Raw genomic sequence first — 22,306 nt, 5'->3', positions numbered from 1 at the left:
AAAGTGAGAAAAAATAAAAGTGTAAGTATTGTACATACTTAATAAATCCAATTTTATTACAATTAATTTTATATTATCATTTAACACTGAAATGAGAATACATAACTTCAACTATAAATCATCAAATTAACTAATATTGATAAATATAAATTTATTTTAGAAAATGCGATATTGCGAAGCAGTTAATTGTGACAATTCAAGTAAAAAAGGCTTCAAAATGTGCCATTTCCCTACCTCTCCGAACCGAAAAGCAAAATGGATAAAAAATGTGGGGCGTGATAACTGGTCTCCTAAAAAGTATTCAACATTATGTGAAATAAGTATATTCAAGTTTTTTGTGATTTGAGTTTACTTATATTTAACTTATTTCTTATTCTAGAAACATTTTTCGGATAAAATGTGGGAAAATGCACAAAAAATTGAAAAAAAAAAAAAAAATTAAAGCCAACAGCAGTTCCCAATCGTTTTGACCAGCCAACTCTTCCTTTATCTTTACTTACAACTATTTTAGGTAATTATTTATACTATTCGAATAATAATCATAAAAAGATTGGCAAGTAAATGATATTACTTTGATTTCATTTTAGAAGAGTATATTGAAGAACAAACTTCAAACAATCATTCTGAGCACAATTAATCTTTTTCGATATTTTTGTCTGACATCTAATGCAGTTAAGGAAGTATTTTTTATACCTGCATGTTTTATTTGTTATTGATATTATTTATTAATAATATTCAATTTTCATTAATTCATTTTTGTTATTTTCAGGCAAAAATATCCCAAGAACGTGTTAATCAAATCATGCAGACCATTATTATTCGTCATACATGAATTTTCAACATTAAAATCAACAAGATTTTTTGTATTCATAATTTTTGTGTTTTTTGAACACGAACAAAAATGTCTATAATTTAAATTCCGTTTAATTATAAATAATTTTAAATTGTACATATCATTTCAAATTGTCAGAAAATTGTTCATATTTGTCTTATTTGAGCGAAGCAAAAACTAATACTTCTTTCAAGAAATCTCGCTTTTGTCTTATTAAAGAAATACAAATGTTTTCTTTATTTTATTCTTAAATTATTTAAAAACTACTGAACCCATTGGATTACAAATCCTCTTTCTGAACCCTCAAAACATGGAGATGTATTATGAATACAATTTTTGTTAATTAAACTACTGATCGTAATATTTTCCTTATTTTCTAAAAAGTTTTAATTTTCAGAGCTGGAAGTTAATAATATACATTTGCTCAGACTATCGCGTCAACACATTTTTAATATAAAAATAATTTTTAAAATTTTTCTGTTTTTTTATTTATTTATTGAATTTACAAATTTGCTATATAAAAACTTTTAAATTTCTACAAAAAATTATTTATTGCATTGTTTACTGCATTTATTAACTTTTTGTGATACATTAAATTTATCAGTATTTATTGTTTGTTACTATTTACTTAATTTTTTAATTTACTGAATTTATTTTATTTAATTAAATTTTATTTATTGCTTCAATTTAATTGAATTAATTCCTCAATTTGAATTGAATTTATATAGACATATTTTCGATACAGTTATTTTATTTTATTCAAAAGTGACGCGTAATATGCCTGCCGTCACTTCCGCTCCCATTAATGGCGGCTTTGTCTCATCCCTCATTAAAGGATCCCTAGGGACGCATTTTCCGACGCGCCGCCTAAGAAAGTGCAACTCAACTACGTTGTTTCGCTCGGTAAAACAAAAAATTTTTTATTCAGGAAAAGTGTGGCTATCGTCTGAACTAGAACTAAACTAAATATTTTCATTTTGGCGGCCTTTTTATTAAAAATATTATAACTTTTTTTTAAATTTTGGAATTATTTTATTAAAAGAAAAAAGCTAATAAACGTATAATGTTTATTCTAGTTCAGACGGCAGTCACACTTCTTCTGAATAAGAAAATTTTTGGTTTTTGCATTTCTGATACCTAGAACAGTTAGAATCATTTACATCGTCTGTCATTTATACTTATTCTAGTAAACAGGATATAACATAAAAAAGAGCATTTTTGTTACTTAAAAAATAAAAATATATTCTCAAAATAAAGTTAAAAGAACATGAAAAGTTTAACGTTATTCGGTTTCTCCGTTTTCCTACAAAAAATTCATGAAAAATACCTATTTTCACGACCTTTCAAATCAGAATACTCCCTTAATTTATTATTGGTTATTAATATATTGTTGGTAATTACATATAAGTAATTAGAAAACATATAGTACAAAATAGTTTCAATATTTAAATTATTAGAAAAATATAGGAAGAGCGCAATTATTTTATCGTGGTTCGATAATAACATATGTACCGCCTTTTACTGCGAGAGCAAATGATTTTTCGTTGAAAATAAACGGCACTGCAGTCTAGGTATGAGGTTTGAACTTGTTACATATATTTGTATGATATTGTTACAAAACGTACAAAAATTAAAGTATGTAATAAATTAGAATATAATAAATATGTAATATAATAATTATTATAGACTATATTTCATTATTAATATGCATTAAAATACAAAACAAATTATTTTTTGCAAAAATTAATAAAGCGTATCACCCAACGTGGTTCAAATTACTCTATAAAAATTTACCTTCAAATGTTATAACATTAAACTTAATATAAATAAACAAAATTTGTTAGAATCACGTTGTAAAATTTAGCATTACAACTCAACAAGAACAAAGTTTAGTTATATTTAATAGTTTTCAAGTTATCTTATAAAAGGTTTAGAGTGGTTTGAATTACTCCATCTTTCTCTAATTAATATTTTCAAAAATAACTGTTTCATGTGTATGTAACAGTTTTTTTTACGTTTACCCGCAAACATATATACTGCAATTTGGCTGTTAAAAAACACTTGAGACACCTTGTACATTCTTCAAATATAAGCCAAAAATAGAAATATTTTTAATTCACGTAAGAGCACAATTATTTTATCGTGGCTCGATAACGAGGTATACACCACCCTTCACTGCGAGGCCGAAAGATTTTTCGTTGAAAATGAAAGGTACCGCAGTCTGGGAATGCGGTTTAAACCTATATTTTGAAAGAAGACTTACGAGTCCGATTTTGGTTTGTATATTGCCAAATGGTTCACCTAAAAATTAATAAGGGATAAAACTTATATATAAAACGTTTGCATGGTAACCTATTATAGATTTAGCAAGTTCTTTTTTATCAATATAAAAAATATTTACTCATTTTTTTCATTGAAAAAAACCATACAAAAATTTAGAAAATTAAATTAATAAGTTATTAATTAAATATTTTTATAAATATTTTTGCGAAAAGAGCGAAATTAACATATTTTAATTAAGTGTAATTTACCAAACTAAATATAATTTATATTTTATTAAATTTTTTTAATAAACATTCGCGTGATTCAACAATTATTATTAAAATAAAATCGAACAAAATGTTAAAAAATATGGTAATTTTTTAGATTAACGTACTCTCTTTCTTTAACCTTGACATGTGTTGTCCTGAGTAACTTTTTCTTATAACTTATCGTCGGTCATTATTTAAAAGTTATGATCAAACAAATTTAAATGAAATGTACTAATATTTTGCGTGTATCGTTTAGTTTGCGAGAAACCTTTATTTTGCGTGTATCGTTTATTTTGCGAGAACTCCTTATTTTGCGCGTATCGTTTATTTTGCGAGAAATTCTTATTTTGCGTGTATCGTTTCTTTTGCGAGAAATCCCTATTTTGCGTGTATCGCATTATCTTGCGAGGAACCTTTGTTTTACGTGTGTCGTTCCCTCAGAGAGAAACATTTATTTTGCGGGTACCGTTTGTTCTACGAGAAATCCTTATTTTGTGTATATTGTTCCTTTGGCGAGAATTACTTTTATTTTGCGGGGTTCGTGCGTTCTGCGAGGCATACTACTTTTGCGTGCATCGTCTATCCGGCAAGAGATACTTATTCCGCGTGTACCGTTCATTTGGCGGAACTTACTAACTTGGCGTGCGTCGTTTATTCGGCGAGAAAGACGTATTTTGCGTACATCAATTCCCCCGCGGGAGGTACGGATTCGGCGAGTACCGTTCCTTTCACGAGAACTCTCCGTTCGCGTGCATTATTCCTGGGGCGGACGATTTCTAGCAGCGCGTAGCGTTCTCTGGCGCGTAGTCTCTCTGCAGTGCGATTCTGTAACTCGTTATGCTGTCGTTATGTGTTTATAACGACAGTTGCGCAGGTATACTATATAAGAAAAAAGCTGCGCAACTGTCGTTATGAGCACATAACGACGCATAACGAGTTACAGAATCGCACTGCTGCGCGGATATAAAGTAGAGTCATTTTAAGTAATTGTTTCCTATTCGGTGTGACGTGGTGGATGTGGTCCTAATGATGGATCTCAGGATCGGGGCATACTTGGCCCTACGATAGAAACTGACGGAACACATAACGTCACACTTATTTTTATTTCGTCGGAGAGTACCACTCGGATTATAAACCGTCTATTCGTCTGGGCAGAGGCCCTAGGGCCCTGAAGGGCCCGAAGTATTGCGTATCGTGGATGGTTGCCCTTGGCAGGCTTTCGGCGGGGAATAGTTGATCACGCCCTCGTTAGAACCTCACGCGAACGGAGCGTGACTCCCGTGGAGTAAACACGATCAAGCGTTTTCGTAAATATTATCTCGCGTTCTGTACCGACGCAGTTACGGGCCCAGATGATGTATCCATCCAGTCGGGATTCTCCCTAGTGTTATTATACGTGATATTATGACCTTTTGATATGCTTTGTGTTGTGATCTTATATTATATCAGTTACGAACGAAGTTTGGTGTATTTCGACGCTGCCTAACCACAGCCAACTCCTCTAGACTCGGCCATCCGCTGAACCCCGACCTTTGACCGACTAAACTGAGCAGCTGTCGCGACCGGCCGGAGCCCGTGAGAGTATTGCGAGTAATTCAAGTATTGAGAGCAACTGAGAGTATTTAGCGTTTCGAGACAAAGGTGGTGTGGCCTTCTACACACCTGGCGCCCAACAATTTCGCGTGTAGTTTTTTTGGAGTTTCGAAGGGCTCTGCCACCCGGTCTAGATTTTGGGTCGTTCTCCCGTCGCGCCGAACCGCTCCGCGACCGAAGAGACGTCGCAGTGGCAAAACAAGAAGGTCTCTTATTGTACGGTCTGTCTATACACACATATCAGTAATTTACTTTCCTTAGCACTGACACAATTAAACTATTATATTTCTCGAACTTTTTTGTTCTCAACTTTTAAATAAGCAATGACCGACGATTAAGTTATAAATAAAAGTTACTCAGGGTTATATCAAGGTTAATGTTATTGGAGAGGGGTACGCGTTAATCTAAATAATTACCAAATACATTTCTTAAATATGATTAAAGAAGTCATTAAGACGCAACTATTGTGTTAAAATGCAAATATTACAAAAGACAGACGTGCCCAAGACGATAAAAATAACTTTAAATAATAATTTGATAAATAAATTATTATAGATATATTAAGGCTTAAGGTGTGTGGTTGACGTTTCGCTGCGGAGCGGGTGGCTCGGCAGGAGGAAAGCCAGGGTTAGATTTTCGTCGCGTGAAATAAACGAGTTTTAGCAAATAAATATGTAGAATGCATTCAATTACTGTTTCTTAAGGCTTAAAAAAAAGTTGGTACAATTGAAATCCAAATACGTTATTATCCACGTTAAAATGTGACAATAATAAATGTGGTCCTGTTTTATTTTTACAATTTCTTGATAACTATAAAGATAAATCACTTCAGTCTTCGAAAAAGTTCTTTCTAAATATGTAAAGCATTATTTGCACCTATTTTCATTAAATTCTTATTGTTTTTAATATGTTTTTGAGAGTTACATTAGAGAGGTTAGGTAATATTTTTGTTATTGGTGCGTTCCACTTATCGCTCACAACGCTCGCGAGCATCATTTCGTCCTTGTTTAACATTTGATAAACAACAAGGATGAAATGATTCCACAAGCGTTGCGAGCGATAAGTGGAACGCACCCTATGTCTCGTGTATAAGAGAGAAAGAGAGAGAGAGAGAGAGAGAGAGAGTATAACTTCAATAATTAATTACTCAACAATTATGCAGACAATTGTTTTCAACTTTAGCATGGACGACAGATTCCCGTAGACAAATATCCTCCATAAATTTCAACCAATTTTTATCATATTGATTTGAGCAACCACACACCTTAGTGGATTTATTCATATCCTTACCAATGCACTTTCGTCTGCCTCCTCCAAATGGCAAAAAGGTAAAACGATGCCTTTTCGCTTTCTCATCTTCTGCGAATCGTTCCGGATCAAATCTTTCCGGATCTGGGTATATCGAGGGATCTCGATGCAGCCCAAGCACCGGTATAACGATAGGAATCCCTTTGGGGATGCGAATGTTCACTATTGGCAAGTCTATATCTTTAGTGCAGATTCGGTTCAACATTGGGATAGGTGGATATTTTCTAAGAGTTTCTGAATATGTAAAAGAAAGGTATAAAGATATATTTGATCAAAAATACAAGCAATTTATCTATTAATAACAAAATATTATTGTTACTTATTGTAATACTTACCATTTATTACTTTTTCAAGATATGTCATTTCGTTTACGGCATCATAGGTCAGACCACCATGCTTTTCCAATATTTCGTCAATTTCCTGACGAACTTTGTTTTGAATTACTTGATTTTTCGCTAATTCATATATAGCGAACATTGACGTCGCCGCGGAGGTTTCAAAGCCAGCTAGGAAAAAGATAAAACTTTGGCTAGTAGCTTCTTCCATAGTAAGTTTATTTACGGTTGCTGCAAGTGAATAAAATAATGTAGTTTTTTAAATGATCTGTTTAAAAAAAAATCTTAATTATTTATTTTCAAAACTGCAACATATATGAGATAATAGATGTGAATTTTTAAGACATGTAGGGAAACTGCGGGTATTAATGTAATATATAATATGTAAAAATATATATTTACATGTTACGTCGGTCTTCTCATCATTGTCAGACTCAACCTCGTAGCCATTGTCCATCAATTGAATGAGAATATTCATAAAATCGTATCTTATTATTTCTTTATGCGCTCTTCTATTTTTTACACTTTTTTGAAATAGGTTCGTGAAAAAGGTGTTGACTGATCGGTCTATGAGGGGAATTGAAAATAAATCCATAATTCCAGGCATAGACATATTCAGGATAATTCTTGAAATTTTCATCCGTAAAATATTTTTGCTTTGTTTTCGATATTCATTATTTGATTCTTCAATGCAATTTGATTTTATACCAAATGCTGTTGACATGATTACATCAGTGGTGTATCTGTTGGTCAAATTGGTAACTAATTTTTAATAACTTTTATCAAAATGTACGAAACATTAAAGATGTTATAAAATTATAGTATAAGAAATAACTTAAATGAATAAAGAAAGATTGATATATATAAAAATTAAGTTAAAAGAATTTCATTACGTGAATATGTTATTTATTCTCTTTCATCCTATAATATTTACACTTTTCGTCTTAAAAACAATATACCTTGCAAACATATCTTTCATTTCGACGGAATCACTCATCTGTGCTTTGGTCTCCAGATAGTTTGTAAGTTCTTCCCCACATTCCTTCACAATATCGAACATTCGCTTTAAATGTTCCGCTTTAAAAGTGGGCATTAATTTTTTGCGTAAAGTTTTCCATTTTTTTCCATTCATAAAAACCAAATTGTCGAACAATGGATTTATTTTTTCATTAATGTACAGGCCACGGTCGTGGAAACTTTCAAACTTTTTTGCCAATATTATTTGAATAATGTTTGGATCGGCGATCACCAAGATTGGTTTAAAAAGCAGATACACTCCAAAAATACGATGATCTTTATATTTTAAATAGACATCATGAGCATATACACCTGTTGATAAATTTTTCTTTTACATAATTCTGCGATTTTTTTTTTAAGTAAAAATACAAATAAAAACAGTGTAAATTATTAATAATTTAGTAAAAGTACAAACATATCTGTAATGATTATAAAAAAGAAAGTGATTTACCATATTGCTATATTAAAAACTTTGTATTTGTAAATTACTTTTACTTTTAAATTTCAATTTTGTCATTTCTATCTAAATTATTTGTGTATTTTATTTAATGAAAAATGTGGAGACATTCAAAAAAGTAATTATACACTTACATTGTCTATGTCAATATTATGAAAAGTAATAGAGGTACTCGCCTGCTTGCTTTCTTCCTGTCATGATGGCTGTCATGTTTCCCATTGGAAACGAAGGTGTAGGGTTAAATACATTTCTCTTTTTCCAGAAATTAAAACGGTATTTATAATATACGTATGTAATTGTCAGGGCAATGATGAAAGCCTCGATTGCTTCAAAAAGTACCATAGTGGATCTGAAACAAGAGGAAAAACTTTTTTATAAAAAAAATAATAAGGAGATAGCGTACTGTCGACGCTCCCTATAACGATCCCTATAACAATCTCGCGCATAGATCTTATAAATATAAATAAAATTTATAAGCTCAAATAAAACAAGAGCGAAAATAAAACCGATGTAAGAATAAGACATACATTCATCATACACTTGCATATATACAGGGTGTATCATTTTAAGTGATTTAACTGAATATCTCTTAAAGTAAAAGAGATTGGAAAAATTGTTTCAGACAAAAATTGTCTGGTTCGAAGCTCCCATACAGCACAAAATATTTTTAAAATATTTTTTAGGAAGATTAAAATAATTTACAAAAATATTTTTAGAATGTTTCTATGTCCGCCAGATCATGTCAGAAAATATTTTCAAAAATATTTTTAAAAGATTGCAAATAAGTATATTCAATAATATTTGTAAAATTTTTTAGAAATATTGCTTCGAAAAATAAAATATGTTTGACCCAATCAGCACTAATTGTTTCACGTTTGAAAGATTTTTTTAATATTTGAAAAATATACATCTTTACATATCTTTGGAAAATATTTTGTATATTTATAGCATCGCAGTGGTAGATGTGTCGGTTCGATTAAGTCGTATAAATATCGACGAGATGTCTATCGTTTTAACCTTATAAAAACACATGCAAAGTAGAAGGTTTTCAAACGATTCAATTTATATCATTAATATACAATAGAAAACGAACCGATTTGCTGCCGTACAGAAGATGATAAGTTGTATGTCGGAAAATCCTGATAAGAAACGATAGATGTATCGGTTCGGTTAAATCGTATAAATATCGACGAGATGTCTATCGTTTTAACTTTATACAAACATATACAAAGTAGAAGGTTTTCAAACGATTCAATTTATATCATTAATATACGATAGAAAACAAACCGATTTGCTGCCATAAAGAAGATGATAAGTTGTATGTCAGAAAATCCTGATAAAAAACGATAGATGTATCGGTTATATAAATATCGATAAAATGTCTATCATTTTATTCTTATATATCCGTATTAATGCATACGGTAAAATTATTACCATAAATAACGATACATATTATATCGTGTATATACGATTGATTCAGACGGGCAATAATTGTACATATAGAAAACGATTCATAACTATAAAATTTGTATAGTTATTTTCTTATTCGGACCTAAAACGATAGAAACCGATTCGATTCGATTAATGTTTTATCTGTCTTCTAAATATGCAACGATAGAACCGATAAGATACGATTAAAAACGATACAGATATAGCCGTTTTTAATCGTTTTCTATCGGATATGGTTACCAGGGTGTTTAGTGATTCGGCAAAAAGGCTATCAATATGGTATTGAAATCGGAAAAGTGTCTATTCTTTTGAGCGATGAACAATGTGTATTCATGGTATTCGAAGTATTGGAGACGCTTTTTATTCCATATCTTCACGTTTATCAGATCGGAAAATGTATCAGATACGAATGTTTATCATTAGACGATTTGCCAAGTACGGAAAAACTGTACATATATAATATTGGGACCATTATTTGCGTGAAACCAAGCTACGGTATGGTTGCTCGCCTTCTGTAAAATTGAAGCTAATATTGAAGGTTGGTTTTTGCAAAGAAAAAAAAACTGCAATAAGTTATGTGTGTCTCAGAAATGGTGGAGGTGCATCACAAATTCACAAATAATTGTATCTTGACTTTTATGAAATGTTGTGCATTATGTTTACGCATTCAATATCTTTTCTTATGTTTTAGTGTTATTATTGCTTTATTCGCAGATCTGCAGATCAGCAGCATGTCACTGTTTAAAGTGTGCCATTCCGATCGTTCCAGAAAAGTAATGATAAAAGCAGCGACGCTAACAGAGCTAATTGCTGGTGCAAAAGCTAAATTGAAAATGGCTGACGTTGTGCGTATAAAACTGCTTAACACTGGTTAACACGGCTTTTCTTTTTTTCTTTATTCTTCAACTGTTGGCATTGACCGTTTTGTTGCATGTGCCGCATGGTAGATTTACACATTTGCATGAAGACGCCTCTTTTTGCTAATCTTCTGCAGGGCGCAATAAACTGCAAGAAGGGCGTCGCCGTTTGAAGAAAATATTATCCTTATAATGATATCGTATGACGTTTTTTGGAAATCTTTCGGCAACCTTTTCGAGATTTACTTTTTCACATTTAATATGTGTATGCAGTTATTGTTTTAATTAACTTACTTTATTTTCTATAACGTCTCTCATTCAGGTAGTATTAGAAGAAGACGGAACCGAAATCGAAGATGACGAAATTCTTTCTGACATTGCGAAGCTCTCTCAAACACCCATAAATCTTATGCTACTGTCGGAGGATTTATCGTGGTAATCATTGGCCAAGAACGGTGCTGTTGAGAACTCCGAAGCTGGACAATCTACTCCAACGACAAGCATTTCAGGGGGTCATGATGATCAGATTACTTCGTCGCACCCCGTAGAAGTATTGGGAAGCAACATATGGAAAATATTCCCAAGGCGTCTGACAGAATGCTGCAATAACGGTCAAAGAGCTCTTGAAGTCGACAGACGAACAATGGTAGCTGGTATCGCAGAGTACATGACACAAGATCTGAAAGACTACTCAAGAAGAACGGCTGAGCGGATTGCAAAGATCATCACTGAGAAATATCCCAAAACCTTCAGCGATGTGATCAACAATAAAACCGTGGGATCTGGAATGGAAAGTTTGCTGCAGCAGATTTATAACGCCGTTAATTATCGAAAAGAAATCGATAAGGAAACAAAAAGACGCCCCGAAATTCGGCTCAATGAGGAGACCGCAGATGATCCTGCTCCTGCGCTACCGAAGCCGCGAAAACAAGATGAATATGGTTGTACACTCTTAAGCATGTGTCGCCAAAAATTGGAGGTACATGTTAAAATTTTGTCCCTACGTAATTACGAGGGACATAAGTCACTCTTAAGCATGTGTCGCCAAAAATTGGAGGTACATGGTACCTCGAAGTTAGGAAGTACGTTATGGGCAACGAATATTCACCCGACAAAAAAAATTATTTATTTCGAAATTTTATTATTATTTTTTAACTAAATCTGTTTCTTAAGATGCAGTCTATGATTATAAATATTTTTTTGTATTTGAAAAACACACTTACCTTGGTGGGATTTGAACTCGGGACCTCTGCATCGTGAGCCAACTGCCTTACGTGGTCGACTACTTCTTAATTTGAAGTAAACGTTATATATAGTCTACATATGTCATACCAGCGCAAATATATAATTTTTCAAAAATTATCTTAAGAAACAAATTCAGTTTAAAAAGAGTTTCGAATTGGATATATGATAGTTTAAATAAAGTTTCGAATTGGATATATGATATAATATTGCCCGCTGCTATTCGCGAATGTCTTTCGTTCAACAAATGTCGCGATCATGCCATGGTTGGCTACGTATACAAGGTACGTATGTAGGAGGTATATACGGAAAGCCCCCTAAAAAACTGTACCTCCTATGACACGTCCGTGCACGCGTCCGCGTCGAGTGCTTCGCGAATGTCTTTTGTACGAGGTACATATGTAGGAGGTACACATTTGTACGAGGTACATATGTACGTACGAGGTACGTATGTACGGGGTACATACGGGAAGCCCCCTAAAAAACTGTACCTCCTAAAACTGTATCTCCTAAAAAATTGTACCGTGAATTTATAAGTGCGGTACCTCCAATCGGTACCTCCTTCTTTATCAGTACCTCGTGTATTCCGTACCTCGTGCTACTGTACCGGGAAAAGTATCTCCTAGCAGCATGTAACTCCAAATGTCATTTCCATTTAGAAATTAGTACCTCGAATTTGGAGATACTACGCGGTACATGCTTAAGAGTGTACTGAGTATCAACCACTTTTGCCGCCAACCGAGTCGACAACTTCACAAACAAACAAAAAATTGCAACTCATTCAATTCTTCAAATCTGACGAGAAAGACGAAAAAGAAATATCTCAATTAATGGACGATACCTACCCGACACAGAGAGTCGACATCAATAAGAAAACGAGAGATCTCGTCCAACTGCTCCAGGTCTGGCCGTACCTTCAAAGCTCAAAGTACCTCATAGACCATGCTTCACGTCTTCTTGGCAAATCAGTTCAAGCAACGTGGGAAGAAAGTTTGACTATGTACGCCAAGCCAATCCGAAAATACATTATCTTCAGCGAGAAATCGAAAATGATAAAGTTACGGCAATCGAATAGCATTAGCGAAACAAAACCGAATGATTCTAAGATTGACATTCTTCAAATAATATCTGATGCAAAAGCATCGAGTACAGCTACACAAAGTGAAGTCGCATTGATAGCGGTGATCTTTCCTCTAATCGCCACACAGTTGAAGGAAGATCCGCAATACTTATTCAGGGTCATACCCGTGAGTGCCATAATTTTCTATTTTTGACATTACTGCTTGCAAATAATTGTGAATTGATCTCAGCAATCACTGGCTTAGTGCTTTCCCTATATATTTTATTCACATTGACTCGATTTTGAATATTTTTATTTCCGTCAAATTCCTTTAACTAGTGCTCTATGTTTGAACGATTATATTTTTTTCGGCACTTTTGGATTTGGAATGGTTTTGAAACCATTTGGATGATTTAAATTTAGATTAGTTTGAAATTGTCACAGTACGACTTACTGTTACTAATCAATTTGTACGCTTTACTTTGCTTGTAGGAGGACGTAGAGAGCACCGAAATAGCAGATTACGCAAAACAGGACTCCCCGATTATGATTGTGAGAGGCAAGTTATAATTTCCATGAATAAGCATATACAAATTCAGTAATAATTGTATAAAAATTTGTAAAATTTTGAAAAATTAATTATATAAAATTTTTTAGTACTTTATTAGACAGCGGAATTGGTTTAATAGTTATATTGTTTATCTGAATTCAATATAATATAACAGGAAAATCGCTATTCGACATCGAAGCAAAGTGCGACGTCGTACTGGAGGAAAAGGTCGTCCTATGCGCCCGAGGTGTACTGGATGGATTTCTAATTACGTTTTTGGCATATTTATACGTATTTGGCTACGTATATCTGCCAGAGGTTCAAAAAACTTTGGAGTTTATTCAAAGGTGAGGTATTTTTGTGTATACCATTTTCTTATCAAGGGTCTGTGGCGCATACATATAACTGGAAAAAAAATATCAGATTACGTTTTCCTAATATATATTTCTCACAAATGATGTCAAATGGAGTAAGGAAACTCTTTCGTGCTGAACGTCTCTTGAACGTCTTTTTTTAAGAGTCTTATTTTCTTTTATTTCAGAGTATTACTTCAAATAAACCCTAAAACTGGACATAAGCGGAAGGAAAAAAAAAAACGCACTGTTCTATGATAGTTACGTGATGAAGCTGGCTAATGCTGTGGAGGCTTTTAAAGATTGAGATTTTCGACAAAAAAATGACAGAAACAAAATAATTAGTTTATTACCAAAAAGCAAATATATATTACAAAAAATGTATATTATAGTAATTTAGTTTAAAGAAATAAAAGTGTTCTGGCTATATATATGTGCAAATAATCGGAATTTATTTTTTATATTGAATCCACACCTTTTGTTTAGAAAAGGAATCAGAAGAGATCAAATTGGGCAAGCAACTTTAAAATGGTATATTCATTTTTAATATATATAATATAAGGTATATATATGGCTCGGGCGGCAATCACTGCACGAGTCTGAAAAAAAGCTTTCTCTCCGTGGTACACATACGATATTTTTCACAATTACCTTTACGGAAATGTTCGAATTTTGATGCCTGTAGAGCGAGGCGACAGTAGCCAACTTCACGCCAGGGCGGCTTACTTTCTCTTTCTAGGAAGAAAAAATATAAAGTCCTGGTGTGAAATTGCGGGCATCACTTTCGTCCCGCTCTACAGGAATCAAAATTCCAACATTTCCGTAAAGGTAGGAGAGACCGGGGCTAAGCCGACACTATTTTTTCAAAGGCAATTTTTAATATTTAATTAAAATTTTTAGGCAAATTCAATGATGTATATTTAAAGAGTGTTTCTTCAGGTACAAAATTGATTCAGGAAGTTTTGCTGTACGTCGCTTTGTTTTGCCGCCAGGAAAGGAAAAGTGACGCGAAGACAAATTTTCGAATTGAAAAATGACGGGGCGAACTCGACACCCCGCCGGGGCAAACTCAACACTTTGTTTGATCGACACAATTTGATCTAGAACTTATTTTTTTATTGTTTAAAAATAAAAATACATTGTTTATCAAATGAAAAGACATTGTGTATTAGAAACAAAAAGTCGGAATAAAGTAAACAATTATTTAAAATAATGAGAAAAAAAAGATTAAACTTTTAATTATCTTTTTATGAACTGTCTGAAAAACAATTTATACACGTAAACTCGCGATCAGATGTGCGCACACATTCGTCATGAGCCATACGGTTGCATAAAATGCATTGTTTGTTATTAGAAGCTAATGAAATGTTTTCCGAACACACGCAACAGATGTTCCTTAAATCGTCATCGGAATCGGACGAAACAGTGACCTTTTTTGCGATAATGTCACTTTAGGTTAGTGTCGTCTTTGCCCCGGTGGCGTCGTGTCGACTTAGCCCCGAACGTCGTTTTTTACTTTTGTTACTCCAAAAATATATAAATTTTAAAAATATGCAAAAATTATTATCGGATTCGTAAAGCATCGAATTTCCCATCAAAATCACTTAGCGGTAGATTCGCAAGAGTAAAGCTCGATGAAAGAGTAGACATTTTCGAGAGATCAGAAAAATTACTTTTCACTATCAAAAACACTTATGTCGCGTTAAAAATTACACTATAACTCAGAATATTACTAAATTCCGTTGATAATACTGGCACATAAAGACGCATTTACAGTAGCAAAGGCAAGTTTCTACGATAGATTTAAATTGGCAAAAAGCCTAGTGTCAAGTTCGCCCCGCTGTCGGCTTAGCCGCGGTCTCCCTTATTGTGAAAAAAATATTTTTATTTAATATTCAATATTTTTGTATTAAAATAAGTACAAATATGTAGGTAGTTTTTATGCAGATACCGTAAATAAAAGTTCAAATAAGATATTGAAAATTAAAAAAGTTGTATTTTGAAAATAAAAGTAACGAGCATTTATATTACTATGCGCATCTGTTTGAAAAATCAGATACTTGTAAAGCAATTTTGACCTTTAAATATACGTAAATTAAGAAACAGGTCCCAGAATTCTCAGAATCAAGACCATACAATTAATGCACTGTATGACACTTTTGTGACACTTGTTTCTATGATATTTCTACAGATTTGTCCCGTAATAACCACTATGTATATTGATAATAATATTCCAACATAGTAAAATTACAACACTTCATGTACTTGAAATTTATTTAGTCTTGAGACAATTCTCAGGTCAATGTTCATGAAAATTAGAAAACCTGTTTCTTAATTTAAATATGCTTAAAGATCAAAATTCATTTACAGGTATATGAATTTGCAAACAGATGAGCATACTAATATTACTGCTCGATACTTTTATTTTCGAAATACCACTCCTTCAAATTTCAACTTCGTATTTGAAATTTCATATACGGTATATGCATAAAAACTTCCTACATTTTTATATTAATTTTAATACAGATTTTTTTTACAGTGATTATATGTTTATATTGTTATGCAATATTGGTGTTAGTTTTCTACTACGTTCAAACAAGCAAATCTACTTAAGTTCTCAAATAATAATTCTAATTTTTTAAATCTAATATTAAATTTGCATGCTTATTAACATAACTTAAACTTTTATTAATATTTTTTATTGCCTTTAACTTATTTACCTAGGTAACTCTAATGCTATAGTGTACGTATAATAGAGACGTAAACTATAGCTCAAAGTTATCCAGATTGAATTTCTGAACGCAGCCCTGATTATATAGTTTTTCGTATCTAAATTGCTTAGGCGCACATTTGCGCAAAAAGTTCAAATTGTCTCATGTAAGTAACGCTTCAAATTTTCGATATAGACCAAAATTAACACAGTGTAACACAATGTACGTAACATAATTCAATATTCCTGTTTCTTATTATGAGATTTGTAAATAATTTGGATTATGGTATATATAGAAGCAAAAAATGCAAACTAGTACGTTTAAAAAATGTTTTGTCTTAGAATTTCAATTTTTTGGAATTTTCTTGAATTTCCTATTTAAAGCGTCAATTTTTAACCCATAAACATTGTAGTGTTTTTAATTACCTACATTAAAAAAAAAAACATTTAAATCCGAGTAGTTTTAACCGGTTCCGAGATAAAAACCTAATTTTCCTCTACTATGTTGCAAAAAATTTCGGCGCGGGTTATTGCGTAAAGGAGGGTCCACATTATCGAGCCAAACGGCGAACCGAGTCCCGAACCGAATCTCGAGCAGAACTTGCAGACGAACCTCAAATCGAACTCCATCGCGAACCGCGAACATGAGTTAAAATTTTTTGAAGTCAAATCTCGTATTGAAATTTATAATAAAATTAATATAAATTCTTAATACATGTATGCAAAATGCATATTTATATTTACAATCGTATTTTTTAACATTGCAATATATATATTATAAATTTATTGCGTATTTATCACAGGTTTAGAGTATGTTTATGCAATATTAATTCTAAATTTTGTTTTATGGTTTGAAAAGGAATTAAGTTTTGAATACAGGAAAATAATAAAAGCACATATACATATATTCACTCACCTTTTCCTGTTTCCATACTTTTTTTATTTTTGCTTTTTCTCTTTGCAGAGATGCCAATAATATCGTCATCTTTTTTTTGCACATGTCACTATCACATTCGAGTTCTTTACTTATTTCTTCTTATAAAAAAAAGTATGAGAACAGGAAAAGACGACTAAATATGTGTATACATATGCGTGCTTTCATTATTTTCTTGTATTCAAAGCTTAATTCCTTTTCAAACCATAAAACAATATTTAGAGTGTTACCAACCATATTTAATTAATATTGCATAAACATACTCTAAATCTATGATAAATACGCAATAAATTTATAATATATATTGCAACGTTAAAAATACGATTGTAAATATAAATATGCATTTTTTTAATTGTTATAATATTCGGGATTTTTAGCGTCCCGTATATAATAATCTTTTCTGCTCATAATCACTAATTAATTTTAAACATTTTTTATCAGACCATTCCATTTTGTCTATCAGTAGTCGTGTAGACTGCACATACGTGGATAGAATCAAATACAGCGACTGGGCAATTACTCACGTTTTCTTTCATCGTTCATTTTTTGTTTTTTGTCATTATTTGTCTAGCTCGAAGCTTAAATACCAGTCTACCACCCGACAAAGCGTATAATCTGATCATAAAAAGCATCTTTTGATGTTTCGTCGAAATACCGACTTTTGGTGGGACACTGCGAGCCAAACCGCGTATCATCAAAATCCTTGCAGATTCGTGGGGTGAGTACGCGATGGTTCGCACTGATGTTCGATTCGAGGTTCGCGAGCCTCGCGCGAGCCCGTCGGCTCGACAATGTGGACGCATGATCGGCTCGCAACGAAGTTCGGCTTGCGGTTCGGCTCGATAATGTGGACCCTCCTTAACGTCGCGCGCGCGAAGAGGCTTGGAGGACGTGTTTACGACACGGCCTCAACGCAGTTCCGTGAAGTTGGCACCCGACTTTAACAAAATGAATTTTAAAAAAAAGGAAATTGTAGCATTTTCTTTGTAGTTGTTTGTAGTAACAATAATTTCGTTTGTAGTTTTACCGATTTTGCAAAAACAAAGATTTTTAAAAATCACTCTTGCCTAAAATTGAGATATTTGAAATTCGCTCGCGCCATGTGTTTTAGAATCGTTTGTAGTTGTTTGTAGTAACAATAATTTCGTTTGTAGTTTTATCCATTTTGCAAAAACAAAAATTTTTTTAAATCACTCTTACCCAAAATTTAGATATTTGAAATTCGCTCGCGCCATGTGTTTTACAATCGTTTGTAGTTGTTTGTAGTAACAATAATTTCGTTTGTAGGTTTATCCATTTCGAAATAACAAAAAATTTTAAAAATCACTCTTACCCAAAATTGAGATATCTGAAATCCGCTCGCGCCATGTGTTGTAGAATCGTTTGTAGTTGTTTGTAGTAACAATAATTTCGTTTGTAGTGGAATAATTTAAAAGTTGCAATGTATTTGTAATAAACAAATTACGTATCTTTGTCAATTTTAAAGATATCTCGAATCCGCTTGCGCCATGTGTTTTAGAATCGTTTGTAGTTGTTAAACAACTACAAACTTGTCAGACAACTACAAACGATTCTAAAACAACTACAAACAACTACAAACTTGTCAGACAACTACAAACGATTCTAAAACACATGGCGCAAGCGGATTCGAGATATCTTTAAAATTGACAAAGATACGTAATTTGTTTATTACAAATACATTGCAACTTTTAAATTATTCCACTACAAACGAAATTATTGTTACTACAAACAACTACAAACAATTCTAAAACACATGGCGCGAGCGGATTTCAGATATCTCAATTTTGGGTAAAAGTGATTTTTAAAATTTTTCGTTATTTTGAAATGGATAAAACTACAAACAAAATTATTGTTACTACAAACAACTACAAACGATTGTAAAACACATGGCGCGAGCGAATTTCAAATATCTCAATTTTGAGTAAGAGTGATTTTTTAAATTTTTTGTTATTTCCAAATGGATAAAACTACAAACGAAATTATTGTTACTACAAACAACTACAAACGATTCTAAAACACATGGCGCAAGCGGATTCGAGATATCTTTAAAATTGACAAAGATACGTTATTTGTTTATTACAAATACATTGCAACTTTTAAATTATTCCACTACAAACGAAATTGTTGTTACTACAAACAACTACAAACGATTCTAAAACACATGGCGCGAACGAATTTCAAATATCTCAATTTTGAGTAAGAGTGATTTTTTTAATTTTTCGTTATTTCCAAATGAATAAAACTACAAACGAAATTATTGTTACTACAAACAACTACAAACGATTCTAAAACACATGGCGCGAGCGAATTTCAAATATCTCAATTTTGAGTAAGAGTGATTTTTTAAATTTTTTGTTATTTCCAAATGGATAAATCTACAAACGATATTATTGTTACTACAAACAACTACAAACGATTCTAAAACACATGGCGCGAGCGAATTTTAAATATCTCAATTTTAGGCAAGAGTGATTTTTAAAAATCTTTGTTTTTGCAAAATCGATAAAACTACAAACGAAATTATTGTTACTACAAACAACTACAATGAATATGCTACAATTTCCTTTTTTTAAAAATTCATTTTGTTAAAGTCGGGTGCCAATTTGACGGAACTCCTCAGCGCCGTCATCGACTCGTCGAGCAAACGAGAGTAGGGCTGTTACTGAATGAGCGAGTAGAGATAACGCGCACGATCACATATGAAAATGCTCAAGACATATGAGAACATTTAGCCTTCTGGGCTCCCCTACTATATTGTAAGCGGCTTGAATCTCGGAAGAAATATAGATTGAAGTGAACGGCGTAAACCTTATCTTCTTTTCCCACATCACTATCCTCGTCTTAATTACGTATCAAACGCGGGGTCTGATATTAATTAATACCCGTGCTACGTTGATGAGTTTGTCACGCACATTCCACCGGGAATATTAACAATAGTGAGACATTTACAGTACGAATATAAGAACTGTTTAAAAGCATTAGACATACTTTTCAAAAATTTCCATGTTATGGGTATTTATTATCCTCCACAAAGCGAGCATATATTTATGAAATTATTGAAGTAGTAATCTTTAATAGCCAAAGAAAATGTTTGAAAAGATATGCCTATATTCAAGATATTGAAAATATAAAATTTGATTAATAACTTTGATTGATACGTGAACTATCACTTACAATAAAAAATATAACTTGTTGTTATGTTCCTATCCAAAAACAATTACAAGCGTTTCTTGAACTTCCCGGTGTTTTACAACAAATTTTGGATTATCAGAAAGACACTTTTGTAACAGGTGAAAACACAACTTACTCGTGTGACTTCTTCCAGCAGTTTCACTCTTGAAGACTTGATTACAACTACACGGAAAAAGGTATTCACCGTATGAGATCATGCAAGGCGGACCATGAAACGCGCTGCGCCCTGCCACTACGCTGGGCCGTGTCCCTCACTCTCTTCCGTCGTGCGCCCATGTCAAAACACGCTGCCGCGCAACAACGTCTTAGGAAAGCAGAGGAAAGACGTTGCTGCGCGGCAGCGTGTTTTGACATGGGCGCACGACGGAAGAGAGTGAGGGACACGGTCCAGCGTAGTGGCAGGGCGCAGCGCGTTTCATGGTCCGCCTTGCATGATCTCATACGGTGAATACCTTTTTCCGTGATACCAAACAGCTCCTGTTCCATGGCTTTTATAAGAGGGCGAATCCTGATAAACGGGCCTGATTGCATCGTGAATTTGGCGTTTACGAGCTCTGGCGAAAACCATTCAATAATTAAAAAGTGGTTACATTAATTTCCATACATTAATCTCGGAATTTCGATTATATAAGACGCCATAGTGTTGCGACTGTTGCGCAGCGCCCATTGGACAAAAGCCGTTTTATGAAACGTAAAATAGAAAGTTTTTCTTTCTATTTTAAGTATTGCATAAGTAGTAACAATGTTACTACTTATGCAAAAACAATAAATAACTATTTTTTACTTTTTATTATATATTAATTAATCACTCATTGATTGTTGCTTTCTCAGGAAGCTGTTTTTGTGAAAAAAAATTTTTTTTAGTTTTCTATGCCAACGTGTTCAGAATGTTCTAAAACTAGAACTAAAATTACATTTTTACAAAATGTCCGTGTGTGTGTATGTTTGAGATATCGAGCTATTTCTAATTCTATTATATTCTTCAGTCTTTTCTACCTTTATTTTGTATATAATACTTTAAGATTTGGTTGATTAAACCAAGCTTTATATACGCGATCAAAGATTCATATGCGAAGTTCATATATGGACCATGTAGCCTGAACTTCTAAAGTCAACATCGATTTGACATTACGTCGATTGTGAAACCCCACTTGTGCTACTTTGTAAGACTCTCTATGAATTCATAAAAAGGTTAAAGTTGAAATTTAAAAAAGTGTGCAAATGCTATGCTAATTAGCTTTCTGCTATGTTTATCGTCTCGGTGTTTTTCTCTGCCTGAGGCATGTTTGAATAGTAAATTGAGGATCGATAACCGCGCTTATTTAACCGGTTATTGTAAAATCTATAAAAAACTGCGGCTATTAATAACATCATTAAAAAATATTGCGGCGTTATATTATTCAGCTAAACCGTCGTATTGACCTGTTCTAATCGATCGTACGCCGTTATACCTAATTTTTTTTTGCCGCAAAAGGGGATTTATTTCGTATATTTATCTCGTAGCTCGATAACCTTAAGCGATCGTTTCGAGATAACGTACGTTGCGCGATCCAAGTTTTGGATGTTTGGTAGATACACGATAACCGGCTAAATAATTTCTATACCGCCGTTACACGCTCCTAGAGAATTGAGGAAGCAGAGATAGATATTCTCGCTATATTCCTCCATCTCTGTCATTGGTCCAATCAGGGTCAACAAGATCGGCTTTCGTGCGAGATTTACAACCTCCGGTAAGATTCCACTAATTTTACGCTCCCGGTGGTCGAAAAGTTTAGCTCGTTCTGACGATCGCCGAAGAACGTGAATCCGAATGATCTCCGGAGACCCGTGAAGAATCCTAATCATAGAAAGGAATTAAAATAGCT

General features: G+C 33.0%; 1 protein-coding gene across 2 annotated transcripts; it reads right to left on the bottom strand.

The window, feature by feature from the left end:
• Positions 1-2,406: 2,406 nt before the first annotated feature.
• LOC139822389 (cytochrome P450 6k1-like) lies at positions 2,407-20,718 on the bottom strand. Of its 2 annotated transcripts, none has more exons than XM_071794048.1 (7): positions 20,557-20,718; positions 8,250-8,422; positions 7,559-7,928; positions 7,002-7,342; positions 6,600-6,830; positions 6,247-6,498; positions 2,407-3,133 (listed from the first exon to the last, which is right to left on the bottom strand). In XM_071794048.1, the coding sequence occupies exons 2-7, from the start codon at positions 8,413-8,415 to the stop codon at positions 2,970-2,972; spliced, it is 1,524 nt and encodes a 507-aa protein (XP_071650149.1). In that variant the 5' UTR covers positions 8,416-8,422; positions 20,557-20,718; the 3' UTR covers positions 2,407-2,969. The 2 variants fall into 2 exon arrangements, with proteins under 2 accessions (XP_071650149.1, XP_071650150.1); XM_071794049.1 differs by having other exon boundaries at positions 6,600-6,770; positions 20,557-20,715.
• Between the last annotated feature and the right edge of the window lie 1,588 nt (positions 20,719-22,306).

This window comes from Temnothorax longispinosus, chromosome 11 (assembly GCF_030848805.1).
Source record: "Temnothorax longispinosus isolate EJ_2023e chromosome 11, Tlon_JGU_v1, whole genome shotgun sequence".
In the NCBI taxonomy this organism is placed as follows: Eukaryota; Metazoa; Arthropoda; class Insecta; order Hymenoptera; family Formicidae; genus Temnothorax; species Temnothorax longispinosus.
The sequence above is the reverse complement of the archived record's forward strand: the minus strand, read 5'-3'. Positions and strand labels throughout refer to the sequence as shown.